The following is a 19479-nucleotide window of genomic DNA, read 5'->3' on the forward strand; positions in this document are numbered from 1 at the left end:
TGTTTTTTAACATCATCAAGCAGGATGGAACAAAGAGTGCAACTCTGTAGCAAGAATGCAAGGAGATCATGGAAGCAAATCTAGTGGGCATCTAGGTGGTCCATATTTCAGGCTCCTTCAACACTCAGACGACAGATGAGCCGGGACTCTGAATCACATAGCATTTTCTTAGCCTCAAAGAAGGTAGATGTCAATGCTTGAAGAGAAAATGGCAAAAAGTTTTTTTTTTCCCTGCATCACCAAGATCATTCAAAAGTCCTGGAAAGTCTGATAGTGTCCTGTAAGAACATCTTTGTTTGCACATTTCCTCCAATTCCAGTGATTCCCAGAACTTTGAAGGAAATTAAAGAGTACAAAACAAAGGCCATAGTCATGCTATTGTTTTGGCCCCCAGAGCCCGATTCTCATTCGCTTTGCTTCTCTCACAAAACAGATATTACAAGCTGCCCTTGAGGAAAGACATTCTAACCCAGAAAGAGTGGCGTCAACCCAACTTAGAACTTCCTCACTTGTTTGTGTGGAGGATAAAATTACTCCTCCTGTAGGATAAGAATTCTCAGATTATGAGGACCCTAGCAGCCTCTAGAAGACCAGACACTAGAAGAACATATGCCAGGATCTGGAGGATTTTTTATAGCTAGTTTTCAAATTATCCTTTTTCCCTCTCTAATATCTTACAATTTCTTCTTCAAGGTCGGGGAAAAGGTCTCAAATGTAAAACTCTTACAGCTTGTCCTGCAGAAAACCCTATTTCAGAGACGTGGGCAATTGTCTGGTTCTTCGCACCATGCCAGGTTTTCTCCAGAAACTTTCCTCATTTAGCTATATGAACAGGGAGATTATTCTTCCATCTTTTTCCCAGAAAGATTTAGGGAATGCCTCTTCCAACCTGCATCTTTTGGATGTTAAGAGGGCAGTACAAACCTACCTCCAATGCTCCTCAAAATTTAGGAAGGATGAACTTCTCTTTCTTTAGTTCCAGGTGAAAAATAAGGGCCATAACGTAAATCTTCTCTCTCGAGCTGGTTGAAGAATTCTGTCATCCTTTGCTACAAACAACAGGAACTTCAAACTCCAATTGTGAAGCCACATTCTACTTGCTTCACTACAGCTTCTTAGGCAGACTCCAACAGTTACAGACTGGGCGGTGGAACCACTGTGCCATGATCCAAGAAGAGCTTAGAGGTGCATGACTGGGTGTCTCCCCAAGTTCGACCTTGGATGCACGGCGGCTGACGATACTACGATCCGAGGAGAGACAAGGGAGGCGGGACCAGGTGCTACACCAGGACTAACCTCAGGTGGATAACAGCTGACCCCCAAAAGAAGCAAGGCAGGAATGGCCTGGAACAGTAGACTTGGCAAGTATGGGCTGACATGTCTGGAATAGTGATTGGCATGACGAACACACAGGCGGGCATGACTGGTATCCAGGCAGTCGAGTACAGGTGGGCATGGCTGATATACAGGCAGGCTGGTGCAGATAAATACGGCAGATATTCACACAAGCAGGCGGGCATGGCTGATATCTAGTTAGGCTGGTAGGCCTGACAGATACACAGATAGGCAGGTATACTGGAAACCAACACTGGGACCTGAGTACTAGCAAGCGTGTTAGAAACAGACAAACAACATGCTCAGGCACCTCCCATCAGATGGAGGTGCCTTAAATAATAAGTGTCTCCCAGCTATTACACCAACCATATTCGTTTATACATGAAAGATAGCTCAGCCTTTGGCAAAAGAGTGAAGAATGTTAGAGAAAGCTGCTCCTTAGTTTTCCCCTTTGTTTTCTTTATCGCTCATTAATTCCCATAATGTGCTGCCATAGGACATCCAGGAAATTTGTTACCTGAAATTTTTATTTCCTGGAGTCCTCAGGCAGCACATGATTCCTCTCCAATAAATATATTGCTACTTACAAACTCACGTCTGGTTTATTCATCTGGCATTATTCATTACTGCTGCTAATCATTCCTAATTGTCTCTTCTGTCGCATCAGGAAAGTAACCTTGGCTTTGTTCACATGTTGCGTTTTTTCAGCATTTCTTTTAATGCAAATGTCACCTGCCTTTTACAGTCCAGCAAAGACATTTCAGAAATCTCATGCAAACAGCTTAGTTTTTTAGTCCTCAGTATTTTGTGCAAAACCTTGGGTTTTCCAGAATGCAGCATGTCACTTCTTTTAGGGTTTTTCACCCATTCAAAGCAATGGGTGGTGTAAAAAACGCTGAAAAGAAGCAGGTATACAGTTTTGCTGCTTTTGTAGTGGAAAAAAAGCAAGTACAGCACAATGTTTTCCATCTTGTCTTGGTCACCTGAGATGGCCATTAATTAACTTAGTGATGCGTAAAACAGTAAACATTGGCAACCAAGGTGTGAAATTGAAAAATAGCAGACCAAAGTGTGAAAGTAAACAGTGTCCTAATGCGCTGCCATTGGTGACCTGTGATCATGCTTCTGTGGTGATAGCAAAGATGAACCTTGGGAACCTGAAATATGCAAAAAAACACAGCAAAAAAATGCACAAAAAGCTGCGTTTTCAACGCTGCTTCAGGGAATAGAATTTCCTGAAGAAAAAAATGCAACGTGTGAACATAGCCTAAATGATACTGTGCTGCCAACGGACTCCAGGAAATGAAAATGTCTGTAACAAATTCTCATCTGCATTTTCTTTTATTCAGGCCAAATTGCAAATTGCATCATGATATTTCATCACCTTATAATCAAACAGTTTTAAAAGTGAATGAAATCAGTGGACTTAATATAAAGGAGTTAAAGGTCCTGCTGCTTCAGAATGACAAACAGTTACAGCCTGAGGTCAGTACAAAACCACAACTATTACATACTAGATGGTGGCCCGATTCTAACGCATCGGGTATTCTAGAATATGTATGTAGTTTATTTATGAAGATTTTAGAATAATACATTGAATACACAGGATTCGGCCTGTCGCTGATTGTACGCTGCCGGCCATGTAGTACATAACAGCCCACGTACTAAATAGCATAGCCACGTAGTATATAGCACAGCCACGTAGTATATAACAGCCCACGGAGTATATTGTACAGCCACGTAGTATATAACAGCCCACATAGCATATAACAGCTCACGTAGTTTATAACAGCCCACGTAGCATATAACACAGCTCACGTAGTGTATAACACAGCCCACGTAGTATATTGCACAGGCCACGTAGTGTATAACACAGCCCACGTAGTATATTGCACAGCCCACGTATTATATTGCACAGCACATGTAGTATATTGCACGCAGTATATAGCAATGTGGGCATCATATCCCTGTTAAAAAAAAAAGAATTAAAATAAAAAATAGTTATATATTCACCTTCCGTTGGCCCCTCGGATCCAAGCGAGGCAATTACCGATGCTCCTCGCGCGCTCCGGTCCCAAGAGTGGTTTGCTGTCTCGCGAGGAGAGGTAAAGTCCGGTTCCTGATCCGAGGGGCCGACGGATGGTGAGTATATAACGATTTTTTATTTTTTTAATTAATTTTAACATTAGATCTTTTAACTATTGATGCGGCATAGGCAGCATCAATAGTCAAAAGTTAGTCACACAGGGTTAATAGCAGCGGTAACGGAGTGGGTTACCCGCGGCATAACGCGGGCCGATACCGCTGCCATTAACTCTGTGTGAGTGGTGACTGCGGGGAGGAAGGAGCGGACATTTGCCGCCGGACTGTGCCCGTCGCTGATTGGTCGTGGCCGTTTTGCTGCGACCAATCAGCGACTTGGATTTCAATGACAGACAGAGGCCGCGACCAATGAATATCCGTGACAGACAGAAGGACAGACAGACAGACGGATGTGACCCTTAGACAATTATATAGCAGATAACTGCTACTGCCTAACTACTACTGCCCCCCTGTACAAGAATATAACTACTATAATACTGCCCCTATGTACAAGAATATAACTACTATAATACTGCCCCTATGTACAAGAATATAACTACTATAATACTGCCCCTATGTACAAGAATATAACTACTATAATACTGCCCCTATATACAAGAATATAACTACTATAATACTGCCCCTATGTACAAGAATATAACTACTATAATACTGCCGCTATGTACAAGAATATAACTACTATAATACTGCCGCTATGTACAAGAATATAACTACTATAATACTGCCCCTATGTACAAGAATATAACTACTATAATACTGCCCCTATGTACAAGAATATAACTACTATAATACTGCCGCTATGTACAAGAATATAACTACTATAATACTGCCCCTATGTACAAGAATATAACTACTATAATACTGCCCCTATACACAAGAATATAACTACTATAATACTGCTCCTATGTATAAGAATATAACTACTATAATACTGCCCCCTATGTACAAGAATATAACTACTATAATACTGCCCCTATGTATAAGAATATAACTACTATAATACTGCCCCCTATGTACAAGAATATAACTGCTATAATACTGCCCCCTATGTACAAGAATATAACTACTATAATACTGCTCCTATGTACAAGAATATAACTACTATAATACTGCTCCTATGTTTAAGAATATAACTACTATAATACTGCCCCCTATGTACAAGAATATAACTACTATAATACTGCTCCTATGTACAAGAATATAACTACTATAATACTGCTCCTATGTACAAGAATATAACTACTATAATACTGCCCCTATACACAAGAATATAACTACTATAATACTGCCCCTATGTAGAAGAATATAACTACTATAATACTGCCCCTATGTACAAGAATATAACTACTATAATACTGCTCCTATGTACAAGAATATAACTACTATAATACTGCTCCTATGTACAAGAATATAACTACTATAATACTGCCCCTATACACAAGAATATAACTACTATAATACTGCCCCTATACACAAGAATATAACTACTATAATACTGCCCCTATGTACAAGAATATAATTACTATAATACTGCTCCTATGTACAAGAATATAACTACTATAATACTGCCACTATGTACAAGAATATAACTACTATAATACTGCTCCTATGTACAAGAATATAACTACTATAATACTGCTCCTATGTACAAGAATATAACTATTATAATACTGTCCCCTATGTACAAGAATATAACTACTATAATACTGCTCCTATGTACAAGAATATAACTACTATAATACTGCCCCTATGTACAAGAATATAACTACTATAATACTGCCCCTATGTACAAGAATATAACTACTATAATACTGCTCCTATGTACAAGAATATAACTACTATAATACTGCTCCTATGTACAAGAATATAACTACTATAATACTGCCCCTATGTACAGGAATATAACTACTATAATACTGCCCATATGTACAAGAATATAACTACTATAATACTGCCCCTATGTACAGGAATATAACTACTATAATACTGCTCCTATGTACAAGAATATAACTACTATAATACTGCCCCCTATGTACAAGAATATAACTACTATAATACTGCTCCCTATATACAAGAATATAACTACTATAATACTGCTCCTATGTACAAGAATATAACTACTATAATACTGCTCCTATGTACAAGAATATAACTACTATAATACTGCCCCCTATGTACAAGAATATAACTACTATAATACTGCCCCTATGTACAGGAATATAACTACTATAATACTGCTCCTATGTACAAGAATATAACTACTATAATACTGCCCCCTATGTACAAGAATATAACTACTATAATACTGCTCCCTATATACAAGAATATAACTACTATAATACTGCCCCCTATGTACAAGAATATAACTACTATAATACTGCTCCTATATACAAGAATATAACTACTATAATACTGCCCCTATGTACAAGAATATAACTACTATAATACTGCCCCTATGTACAAGAATATAACTACTATAATACTGCTCCTATATACAAGAATATAACTACTATAATACTGCCCCTATGTACAAGAATATAACTACTATAATACTGCTCCTATATACAAGAATATAACTACTATAATACTGCCCCCTATGTACAAGAATATAACTACTATAATACTGCCCCTATGTACAAGAATATAACTACTATAATACTGCTCCTATGTACAAGAATATAACTACTATAATACTGCTCCTATGTACAAGAATATAACTACTATAATACTGCTCCTATGTACAAGAATATAACTACTATAATACTGCTCCTATGTACAAGAATATAACTACTATAATACTGCCCCTATGTACAAGAATATAACTACTATAATACTGCTCCTATGTACAAGAATATAACTACTATAATACTGCCACTATGTACAATAATATAACTACTATAATACTGCTCCTATGTACAAGAATATAACTACTATAATACTGCCCCTATGTACAAGAATATAACTACTATAATACTGCCCCCTATGTACAAGAATATAACTACTATAATACTGCTCCTATGTACAAGAATATAACTACTATAATACTGCCACTATGTACAAGAATATAACTACTATAATACTGCTCCTATGTACAAGAATATAACTACTATAATACTGCCCCTATGTACAAGAATATAACTACTATAATACTGCCCCTATGTACAAGAATATAACTACTATAATACTGCCCCTATGTACAAGAATATAACTACTATAATACTGCTCCTATGTACAAGAATATAACTACTATAATACTGCCACCATGTACAAGAATATAACTACTATAATACTGCTCCTATGTACAAGAATATAACTACTATAATACTGCCCCTATGTACAAGAATATAACTACTATAATACTGTCCCTATGTACAAGAATATAACTACTATAATACTGCTCCTATATACAAGAATATAACTACTATAATACTGCTCCTATGTACAAGAATATAACTACTATAATACTGCTCCTATGTACAAGAATATAACTACTATAATACTGCCCCTATGTACAAGAATATAACTACTATAATACTGCCACCATGTACAAGAATATAACTACTATAATACTGCCCCTATGTACAAGAATATAACTACTATAATACTGCTCCTATGTACAGGAATATAACTACTATAATACTGCTCCTATGTACAAGAATATAACTACTATAATACTGCCCCTATGTACAAGAATATAACTACTATAATACTGCTCCTATGTACAAGAATATAACTACTATAATACTGCTCCTATGTACAAGAATATGACTACTATAATACTGCTCCTATGTACAAGAATATAACTACTATAATACTGCTCCTATGTACAAGAATATAACTACTATAATACTGCTCCTATGTACAGGAATATAACTACTATAATACTGCCCCTATGTATAGGAATATAACTACTATAATACTGCTGCTATGTACAAGAATATAACTACTATAATACTGCCCCTATGTAAAGGAATATAACTACTATAATACTGCCTGGAGATGATGATGACCTTTGTGTGTTGTATGTTTTGTCCTCTCACATGTGTGATCACTTTTCTCTCGTACAGTGTAGTCGTCGCTCTCGTTTATGCTCTCACTATCTCATGGATCTCTTTTCTGCCCGCTGTCAGATGTCTGAGGTTGCTATTAGGAATTTTCAGATGCTTTGTGACGTGAAACACAATGAACGTCTGAAGTTGTTTCATGAAGCAGTAACGATGGAGAACTCTGCTGCAGTAACTGATGGAAGAGAAGTGAGAAAAAGAGAGAATTCTGATGACGCTCCTCCGCAGAGCAAGTTACCAAGAATACAAGGAGAACCAGCAGGTGCGTCTCGCATGCGCTCAGTAACAGGATCGGAATGACACATGCAGTGAGTGGATTTTCTTTTGGCATTTATAGGGCAGATTCACATTGAGCCGCACCTCTGGGTCGATCGCGGCAGGTTCCAGCCTTAAACTCCCACCAATCAATAAGTTACAGTTATGCAATTATTACAGTTACACATTTTTTTTATACACATTTATTTCCTTTATGTGTTTTTGAACAACAGAAAAAAGAGCAAATTGGACATACAGTGGGGGAAATAAGTATTTGATCCCTTGGTGATTCTGTAAGTTTGCCCACTGACAGAGACATGAACAGTCTATAATTTTAAGGGTCGGTTTATTTTAACATTGAGAGATAGAATATCAAAAATAAAATCCAGAAAATCACATTGTATAAATTATATAAATTTATTTGCATTTTGCAGTGAGAAATAAGTATTTGATCCCTCTGACAAACAAGACTTAATACTTGGTGGTAAAACCCTTGTTGGCAAGCCCAGCAGTCAGACGTTTCTTGTAGCTGATGATGAGGTTTGCGCACATGTCAGGAGGAATTTTGGTCCATTCCTCTTTGTAGATCATCTCTAAATCATTAAGATTTTGAGGCTGTCGCTTGGCAACTCGGAGCTTCATCTCCCTCCATAAGTTTTCTATGGGATGAAGGCCTGGAGACTGGCTAGGCCATTCCATGACATTAATGTGCTTCTTTTTGAGCCGCTCCTTTGTTGCGTTGGCTGTATGTTTTCTGTAATTGTCTTGCTGGAAGACCCAGCCACGACCCTTTTTTAATGTCCTGGCGGAGTGAAGGAGGTTGTCACTCAGGATTTTACGGTACATGGCTCCATCCATTCTCCCATTGATGCAGTGAAGTAGTCCTGTGCCCTTAGCAGAGAAACACCCCCAAATTATAATGTTTCCACCTCCATGCTTGACAATGGGGATGGTGTTTTTAGGTCATAGGCAGCATTTCTCTTCCTCCAAAGACAGCAAGTTGAGTTAATGCCAAAGAGCTCAATTTCTGTCTCCTCTGACCACAGCACCTTCTCCCAATCACTCACAGAATCATCCAGGTGTCATTGGCAAACTTCAGACGGGCCTGTACATGTGCCTTGTTGAGCAGTGGAACCTTGTGGGCACTGCAGGATTTTAAACTTTTACGGCGTAATGTGTTACCAATGGTTTTCTTGGTGACTGTGCTCTCAGCTGCCTTGAGATCATTAACAAGTTCCCCCCGTGTAGTTTTAGGCTGAAATCTCACCTTCCTTATGATCAAGGACACCCCACGAGGTGAGATTTTGCATGGTGCCCCCGATCGATGTCGATTGGTCATTTTGTATTTCTGCCATCCTCTTATTATTGCACCAACAGTTGTCTCCTCCTCACCCAGCGTCTTACTTATGGTTTTGTAGCCCATTCCAGCTTTGTGCAGGTCTATGATCTTGTCCCTGACATCCTTATACAGCTCTTTGGTCTTGCCCATGTTGTAGAGGTTAGAGTCTGACTGACTGATTGAGTCTGTGGACTGGAGCCTTTTATAAAGGTGACTATGTAAGACAGCTGTCTAATGCAGGTAACAAGTTCATTAGCAGCGTCTAACTCAGGGGTCTCAAACTGCAGTCCTCGAGGGCAAACCGTGCGTGTTTTCAAGATTTCCTTAGCATTGCAATAGGGGCTAGAATCCTAATCTGTGCAGGTGATTAAATTATCACCTGTGCAATACAAGGAAATCCTGAAAACATGACCTGTTTGTGGCCCTTGAGGAATGCAGCTTGAGACCTCTGGTCTAACTGGTCTGTAGGAGCCAGAACTCATAATGCTTGGTAGGGGATCAAATACTTATTTCCCCCACTGTAAAATGCAAATAAATTTATATAATTTATACAATGTGATTTTCAGGATTTTATTTTTGATATTCTATCTCTCAATGTTAAAATTAACTGACCCTTAATCAGCAAGGGATCAAATACTTATTTCCCCCACTGTAACTTCATATAAAACCCCCAAAATGGGCCAGACAAAACTGTTGGCACCCTCAACTTAATATTTGATTGCACACCTATTGGAATAAATAACTACAACCAATCGCTTCCTATAACCATCCTTATCTTCATACACCTCTCAACTGGGATTTTGGAGCACTCTTCTTTTGCCAACTGATCCAGGTCTCATATTGGAATTCACCTTCTCCCAACAGCAATTTTAAAATCTCTCCACAGGTGATCAATGTATATAATTTAGATGTTTGGGGTGATTGTCCTGCTTGAAGACCCATGACCTAGGACACAAACCCATCTTTCTAAAACTGAACACTACATTGCCACCCAAAATCCTTTGGTAATTTTCAGATTTTATGATGCCTTGCACACAGTCAAGGCACCCAGTGCCATAAGCGAAAAAACAACCTCAAAGTATCTGTGACCCTCCACCATATTTGACTGTAGGTTCTTTTTTATGTACGCCTCATTCCTTGTTTGGGTATGCAGTAGAATGGATGTGCTTTACCAAAAAGCTCTATCTTGGTTTCATCTGTCCACAAGATGCTTTCCCAGAAGGATTTTGGTTACTCATGTATATTTTGGCAAACTGCAGTCTAGTTTTTTTTATGTCTGTGTCACAAGTGGGGTCCTCCGGGGTCTCCTGCCATAGTATTTCATTCACATATGGACTTATAGGTCGCACTGACTCTGATGCAAGCCCACAGGACAGCTTGGATTTCTTTGGACCTTGAATGGAGATGCTTATCCAACATCCGGACTATCCTGCATTAAAAACTTTCATCAATTTTTCTCTGCCATCCACGTCCAGGGAGATTAGCTGCAGGGCCATGGGTTGTAAGCTTCTTGATTGTGTTGTGCACTGTGGACAAAGGAACATAAAGATCTCTGGAAATGGACTTGTAACCTTTGAGATTGGTGATATTTTTCAACAATTTTGGTTCTCAAGTCCTCAGACCGTTCTCTTTTCCTCTCTCTGTTCTCCATGCTTAGTGTGGCACACACAGACACACAATGCGAAGATTGATATCTGGTTTAAGGTGCGATATTCATATCGCCCACACCTGTTACTTGCCACAGGTGAGTGTGAACGAGCATCACATGCTTGAAACAAAGTTTTTTACAAACAATATTGAAAAGGCGCCAACAATTTTTTTTTTTTTTCTGTTTCAATAAACGCAAAGGAAATAAACATCATGTGTATAAGAAAACATGGGGAAATGTGATAATGTTCTGGGAGAAATGATTCATTTTCTGGAACAATTTCAAGGGTACCAACACTATTTGGCCATGACTGTTTATCACATATCATGGACAATATATCCATCACATTGTCTGCATCTGTCACGGGTTCCTTCTCCGGTAACATACAATCAACAGAGCAAGAGAATAGTGAACAATTCCAAGACCTTTATTTAGGCAAAACACGAAAGGTCCATATATACGATCCATCACACAAAGGATTAAATATTCCAGAACACGAATGCAGATCAGTTACAGAATAAAAGTCCAACAATCCAGCACAGAGGATAACAGTCCATATTCCCTTCTTTCTCTCTCTGACGTGCTGTCTTCACATCATGGGTCCACACAGGATTTTAATTCCCCCCAGCTCCTGTCCTCTCCCTATGTCCAGGAGTAGTCAGACAGGTTGGGGCGGTTTTCAGGCCTCCCACACCTGACAAAGGTGCCTGGTGGATTAAGGCACTACAGGGGGTCATTGTTTCAACAAGCTAGTTCAATATGTCATTAGCATATTAGCAAACAGGTTTATTCACTGACCCTGTGGAGAGATAACAGTACAGGAATGTGGGGAGAATATCAGATGGCAAATAACAGCCATTCATCAATTGGCAAATAACTCATCCTACAAGAGAGCACCAGGATAATTAGTAAAATATAAATATACACAAAATGATACCCACATAACATATCACACCATCACAGCATTGTTCCTTATTCATTGCAAAGACAAAACAAACACTTTGATGAAAAGCATAACAAAAGCAAGAATCACTTTTCAGGGGAAAAATGAAGGCGTGTAGAAAATTATTCATGAAAACTTGTGTTACACGAAATCTATTGGATTCTCCAACTTGGCATGGGGTGTCCAAAGCGTATGAACCACCAAAGTCACCTCTTTGCCTTAAATATACACTGTATGGAGAAAAGCACTGGGACAATTGCTGTGTACTTACCCCATGTATATCCATGACCAATAATATGTCCGTCATTTCACCAACAGGAACGCCAGCCGGACTTATGTCTTCTACTATATCTGCTTTCCAGGAAAAACCAATTATCACACCCTTGACCACTGCAAGTCCAGTAGATGATTCACCAGTTAATGTTCCTATGATTGGTCCGTCAGTTTCCCCATCAAAACCAGTCCCATTACAGTTGGTGTACTTACCCAATATTCAAGCAATGACATTTACAAGACCAAGCAAATTGGTTGATTCTGTTTCTCCATCTGTTCCTCTGGAGAAACAAGTGATCACGTCAAGCCCATTGGTACCGCAACCATTTGCTACCATCATAAAACCAAACACCCCACCAGCAGACGGCTCTTTCACTGCCCCATCATCATCTGATATCAACTTATCTAGTTCTCCCACAAAAGGTTCAGCTGTTCCTCTAAAGACACCAGTGACTACCCCCATTACAAGCCCATCCAGTCCACAATCAGTTGGCTTTTTATCTTCTATCCCATGTGTAGGTGTATCAAAGCCGACTATTGCACCAGTGACCGTCACAGGACCAGTTAATGCTCAACAAGATAAAGCTTCCGTGAATGGACCATCAGTTCCCCAAGCAAAACCAGTGCCAGTATTGAATGTTCCAGTGGTGGCATCTACCAGACCTTGCAGATTGGTAGATTCTCTTCCTACAGGTCCATCTGTTCAAATTGAGAAACCAGTGAGCTCCTCCACTGTCAGTCCATCCAACCCTCAATCAACTGTTAACTTCATGAAATCAAGTACGTGTCCTAAAGCAAGGATTTCCAGAGTTCCATCATCATGTAGCACATTGGTTAATTCTCTTACAAAAAGTCTATCTCGTCCTTTGGAGAAATCAACAGTCACCTCCATTGCAAGTCCATCCAACCCTCAACCAGCTGGCCTTTCATCTTCTGTCACAAGTTTATCTGTTTTTCAGCCTAAACCAGCAACTTCACCCGTGACCTTCACAGGACCAGCTGATGCTTCACCAGCTAATGCTCCACTGATTGGTCCATCACTTTCCCAAGCAAAACCAGACCCAGTGGTGAACGTATCAAATGTTTCACCAATGTTATATACCAAACGAAGAAGATTGCTTGATTCTCTTTATACAGGTCCATCTATTCCTCTGAAGAAACCAGTGACCTCCTCTACTACAAGCCCATCCATCCGTCAATCAGTTTTTACCTTCATGAACCCCAGTACCTCACCTGCAGCCGGTCCTTCCACTGCTCCATCATCCGGTACCACACTCAATAATTCTCCTACGAAAGGTCCCTCTGTTCCTCTGCAGAATCGAGTAGACTCCATGGTCCAGTCACAGACGCCGGTTCCACCCATATGTCCGGTTCCAGGTAAGACTGGTAATCATAACTATTGTTTCAAAGGTTAAATCTATAGTAACGGAAATTGATAATTGTCACATCCATAACTATTTCTGATGACTCCCAGACTTCTGACCACTCCTGGCTTATTCTCCATATAGATACTGATATACTTAGACCTTATCTCCTTCGATTTGACGATTTTCTACTCTGTCTGGTGAGAGATGTAGGGTTTTTTCTTTGCAGCTCTAGATGTGATTGGAGGAATGTTTTTAAGGTAAGATGACTGTAAGATCAGTAAAGGATTAGGGTTCAGGTGGTGCCCAGTGGTGAAGGTTTACCGCGTCCTTCGTGGGCTTCCTTACTCCCATGGTCTCCTCATCTGTCCATATTGGGTGCAGGATGACAGCAGACACGTCGGTGCACAGAGCTCAGGTCTGACTTGTCGCAGATCTTAAAATTACTTCAAAAAGTCATAATGTCTTTGTAGAGAGTAGTGAGACGATAACCTTATAGATGACCCATTAAAAAAAATCTTATTTTACTTTTTTTTTTGTAGTTTCTTCTCCCGCTAAGCCTCACAAAGTCCCGGAGATCTGTCTTTCTAGTCTTTGGAAATATTGCAACCTAGGAAGTAAGTGACCCCCGGGGAGGGATTATTTGATTTATGTTTGGATAATGCAGGTAACGGAGGGTTCTTTATTAATTACAGAACGTTGCCCGGACATGCATTATTACCTGCCGTACTGCTGGCAGATTTACAAAGGAACCACCTGGGAAGACGTTCCCAACATGGAGGAGATTGAGAAAAGTTACTGCGACCCAACGGTTGACAGGTACGGGTCATCCAGAACCAAGTGTTAGATGATAATTTGTGTATCCAAACTAGTGGGATTTTGCTCTGGGTCCCACCTTCCATGTAGGATAGATTACTTTAGGGGGTAGGGCATCACCTGGTAACTGTGTCCCACCTCTGCAGGGTTCCTCTGATTGACTTTCTGACCATGAGATCTGGCGAGCTCCGTGTTCGTCGTCTCTCCACCGTATCATCGGTTGTGAAGCCGTCTGAATATGTCCTGACCACTGAGTGGCTGTGGTACTGGAGGGATGAATATGACACCTGGACACAATATGGCCAATCTGTAAGTGGGCAGATAATAATGGGCGATCCTCAGGGGTGGAGCTGTAGAGGATGCAGAGTTTATGGTTACACCTGGCACTAGAGGCTAAGTGACCAAAAAGGTATTTAAGCTCTACGTGAGGAGACCAATTCTACAAATAAAGTGGGACCGTTGGGTTACCTTTTATAGATATTGGGGGGCCATTGGTAAGAATCAGAACCGACCGTAGAATTACATATTTTCTCTTGATGTTCTGTTTATCTAGAATGTGAATGACACGATCGTCACCGTCTCATCCTCAGATCTGGAGAACGTATATCTTGCCAAAGGCAATTCTGTCATTCCTTTTTCTACTGGTGAAAACAACTATGAGATCAACTTCCGAGGTATAATGGATAATGTGGTGATAAGTGTCATTTTCACTCGTAACTCCAGAAGGGCCACAATGCTTAGGGAACGACCCAAACGCCTTTGGCATCAGCCCCAATAATGTCCTGTACTGATGTGAGGTCAACGTTAACCTTTGGGATATGAGGTTCTCCGGGATATGAGGTTCTCCGGGATATGAGGTTCTCCGGGATATGAGGTTCTCCTTTAACAATTGCTTAGTTTTATAGACATGAAGCAGAAGAACATTGTGTACAAGACAGAGAGAGACGTGCGCAGGAGGCCGAAATATCTGAGCTTTGATGATGTGAAATTATTGAAAGGAAGGTAAAGTCATCCCATGTTATGATAGATGGAGACATAGTAGAGATTAATGACTCTTCTGAAATTCAAATTCACCAATGTTGCCCAATTTGTCTAATGGCCCTGAATAGATGTGTGTAACACTCTGAGGTGTCCAAGGACTGTACCCAACCTCTTTGCAAGCTCTTTAGTACAAACATGGTTTTAAATGTGAAAGACACCTCAGCATAGACTACTATAATTAAAAAAAAAATAGTTTTTTTTTAAGGGCAGACTCAGGCGGTGTACATAGAAGCAAATAGAACATAGAACAACTCAGCACAGACGGCGACAACCGTGGCACACGCTGCAAACACGTTTCCTGCAGCGGTGCTCCAGGTGCACCGAACGTCTGTGGAGAAAATCTAATCTACCCGAAGATTTCATCCATTATAAGTTCATGCTAAAAACATACAACTCTGCCCTTCACCTCTCCAAACAAACCTATTTCAACACCCTCATCACCTCTCTGTCAAATAACCCTAAACGTCTCTTTGACACTTTCCAGTCCCTACTCAACCCAAGAGAGCAGGCCCCAACCACGGTTCTCCGTGCTGACGATCTGGCCAATTACTTCAAAGAAAAAATTGACCACATTCGACAGGAAATCCTCCCTCCCCCACTGCATCTAGTTCACTCTCTGACTTTGAACCAGTTACAGAAGAAGAAGTAATCAGGCTCCTTGCATCTTCTCGCCCGACCACTTGCACCAGTGACCCCATTCCGTCACATCTCCTCCAGTCCCTTTCCCCGGCTGTCACCTCTCACCTAACAAAAATATTCAACCTTTCCCTCACTTCCGGTATTTTTCCCTCCTCATTTAAGCATGCCATCATACATCCATTACTTAAAAAACCCTCCCTCGACCAAAACTGTGCCGCTAATTATAGACCTGTCTCTAATCTTCCCTTCATCTCTAAACTCCTGGAACGCCTGGTCCACTCCCGTCTTACCCGCTATCTCTCAGATAACTCTCTTCTCGACCCTCTACAATCTGGCTTCCGCTCTTTACACTCTACTGAAACTTCTCTCACTAGTCTCTAACGACCTATTAACAGCTAAATCTAATGGTCACTACTCCATGCTGATTCTCCTGGATCTCTCCGCAGCATTCGACACTGTGGATCATCAGCTCCTCCTCACTATGCTCCGCTCCATCGGCCTCAAGGACACCGTTCTCTCCTGGTTCTCCTCCTATCTCTCTGACCGATCCTTCACTGTATGTTTTGCTGGTTCCTCCTCCTCTCACCTTCCCCTTACTGTTGGGGTTCCTCAAGGATCAGTCCTAGGCCCCCTCCTCTTCTCTTTGTATACTGCCCCTATTGGACAAACAATCAGTAGATTTGGGTTCCAGTACCATCTCTATGCTGACGACACCCAATTATACACCTCTTCTCCTGCTTTCACTCCGACCTTCGTAGAAAACACCAGTGATTGTCTTACCGCTGTCTCTAACATCATGTCCTCCCTCTATCTGAAACTGAACCTGTCAAAAACTGAACTCCTCGTGTTCTCTCCCTCTATTAACCTACCTTTGCCCGACATTGCCATCTCCGTGTGTGGTTCCACCATTACTCCAAAGCAACATGCCCGCTGCCTTGGGGTCATCCTTGATTCCGAGCTTTCATTCACCCCCCACATCCGATCACTGGCTCGCTCTTCTTATCTGGATCTCAAAAACATTTCTAGAATTCGCCCTTTTCTTACTTTCGACTCTGCAAAAACTCTTACTGTTTCTCTTATTCATTCTCATCTGGACTATTGTAACTCTCTACTAACCGGCCTCCCTCTTACCAAACTCTCCCCGCTCCAATCTGTCCTGAATGCTGCTGCCAGGATCATATTCCTCACCAACCGTTACACCGATGCCTCTACCTTGTGCCAGTCATTACACTGGCTACCCATCCACTCCAGAATCCAGCACAAAACTACTACCCTCATCCACAAAACACTCCATGGCTCAGCACCACCCTACATCTCCTCTCTGGTCTCAGTCTACCACCCTACCCGTGCCCTCCGCTCCGCTATTGACCTCAGGTTAGCATCCTCAATAATCAGAACCTCCCACTCCTGTCTCCAAGACTTTACACGTGCTGCGCCGATTCTTTGGAATGCACTACACAGGTTAATACGATTAATCCCCAATCCCCACAGTTTTAAGCGTGCCCTAAAAAGACACTTGTTCAGACTGGCCTACCGCCTCAACGCATTAACCTAACTATCCCTGTGTGGCCTAATAAAAAAAAAACCAATCAGGTTCCTCTCATCATGTTCTCATACACTTTATGCAGTTAATAGCCCTCTGTGTCTGTACTGCTACATACTTAGGCTGATAACTGGTTCATGCAGCTTTACATGAACACCCGAGCCTTACACTATGGCTGGTCCGAACAACGAAAGCAATTGTTACCATCCACCTCTCGTGTCTCCCCTTTTCCTCATAGTTTGTAGCTTGCGAGCAGCAGGGCCCTCATTCCTCCTGGTATCTGTTTTGAACTGTGATTTCTGTTATGCTGTAATGTCTATTGTCTGTACAAGTCCCCTCTATAAGTTGTAAAGCGCTGCGGAATATGTTGGCGCTATATAAATAAAAATTATTATTATTATTATTATTATTAAATAGAAGAAGCCACAGTGGTCCAAAAATTATCCCTTCTTCTGGACTAGCAAAAGGTTTTGTGTCTATAAACTATAGAAGAAATTGCTTGGCTTCTTTTAGCCTTGAAAAAAAATATGAATTCTGCCTTGTTTAGGGAGTAGCAACAGGTTTGGTGTTTGTTCTTAAAGTGAATAATGGACAAGCACCAATTTATAGTTTGACCCATAACAAGCAAAGAATTTTTATTATTTTAGCAGTAAGTAAATTATTATTTTTTTCCTTTTTGGCACCATAAATAAGACTCTTAAAGAGTCTATCCGGGTTTTTTTGTATCATTTTATGCCCATGAGCAACAGGACAGTATGGTTACCCTCATTTTATAAAAAAGTATCTCCACAAAACACAAGTATGTACGTATCTGTTCATAGATATTTTTGACAATCATTTATTTAAATGGCTGATACGTAATACTACATTTTCTGCTCCAGAGGAAATACGTTACAAGCTATGGTATCCTCCAAGGCTGAGGCTGGGGCAGATGCCCCCAGAGACTGTCCCCTGATAGCTGTTTAAAGGGTCTGAGACGAGTAAGGTATTGTAGGAAGGAGAAGTATATGGAGGAACTGAGAGGAGTGAGGTTCTGTAGGAGAGGATTGTATATGGAGGGGATGATGACAGGCGATGTACATGATGTGACTGTATAAATTGGCTAAAAGGAGTGATATGCTGCAGGAGAGGCTTAGAGGAATTATATACTACAGGTATGCACTCCCAGATAGTAGAATGCAAGTTATAATGATGTACTGCAGGATGGGGCTGTATACAAAGGAGCTGAGAGGGGTGATTAACTGCAGGATTGGGCTGTATATAGGGGCGCTGAGAGGAGTGATGAACTGCAGGATAGGGCTGTATATAGAGGAGCTGAGAGAAGTGATGAACTGCAGGATAGGGCTGTATATAGAGGAGCTGAGAGTTGTCATGAACTGAAGGATGGGGCTGTATATAGAGGAGCTGAGAGGAGTGATGCACTGGAAGATGGGGCTGTATATAGAAGAGCTGAGAGGAGTGATGAACTGCAGGATGGGGCTGTATATAGAGGAGCTCAGAGGAGTCATGTACTGCAGGATGGGGCTGTATATAGAGGAGCTCAGAGGAGTCATGTACTGCAGGATAGGGTTGTATATAGAGGAGCTGAGAGGAGTGATGAACTGCAGGATGGGGCTGTATATAGAGGAGCTCAGAGGAGTGATGCACTGGAAGATGGGGCTGTATATAGAAGAGCTGAGAGGAGTGATGAACTGCAGGATGGGGCTGTATATAGAGGAGCTCAGAGGAGTCATGTACTGCAGGATAGGGTTGTATATAGAGGAGCTGAGAGGAGTGATGACCTGCAGGATAGGGCTGTATATAGAGGAGCTGAGAGGAGTGATAAACTGCAGGATGGGGCTGTATATAGAGGAGCTCAGAGGAGTCATGTACTGCAGGATAGGGTTGTATATAGAGGAGCTGAGAGGAGTGATGACCTGCAGGATAGGGCTGTATATAGAGGAGCTGAGAGGAGTGATAAACTGCAGGATGGGGCTGTATATAGAGGAGCTGAGAGGAGTGTATTGTAGGATGTTATTATAAACTGATAAGGGGTGGATAATTACAATTGTTTTCCAGTGGACAGCAAGATACTTAACTATTGTCTAGAGGAACACATCATCAGAGTTTTCTTTGA

At 40.9% G+C, this 19479-nt stretch overlaps 1 protein-coding gene across 1 annotated transcript in view; it reads left to right on the forward strand.

Moving 5' to 3' along the window:
- Positions 1-19479, forward strand: part of LOC143777111 (zinc finger CCCH-type antiviral protein 1-like) — a 42920-nt gene that overhangs the window by 5055 nt on the left and 18386 nt on the right. The window contains exons 2-9 of the mRNA XM_077267143.1: positions 2685-2820; positions 7569-7764; positions 12006-13337; positions 13867-13941; positions 14020-14143; positions 14287-14449; positions 14694-14814; positions 15046-15142. Coding sequence (XP_077123258.1) covers positions 2685-2820; positions 7569-7764; positions 12006-13337; positions 13867-13941; positions 14020-14143; positions 14287-14449; positions 14694-14814; positions 15046-15142 — 2244 coding nt within the window. The remainder of the gene's footprint in view (positions 1-2684; positions 2821-7568; positions 7765-12005; positions 13338-13866; positions 13942-14019; positions 14144-14286; positions 14450-14693; positions 14815-15045; positions 15143-19479) is intronic.

The sequence above is a fragment of the Ranitomeya variabilis genome, chromosome 5, assembly GCF_051348905.1.
Source record: "Ranitomeya variabilis isolate aRanVar5 chromosome 5, aRanVar5.hap1, whole genome shotgun sequence".
NCBI classification, from domain to species: domain Eukaryota; kingdom Metazoa; phylum Chordata; class Amphibia; order Anura; family Dendrobatidae; genus Ranitomeya; species Ranitomeya variabilis.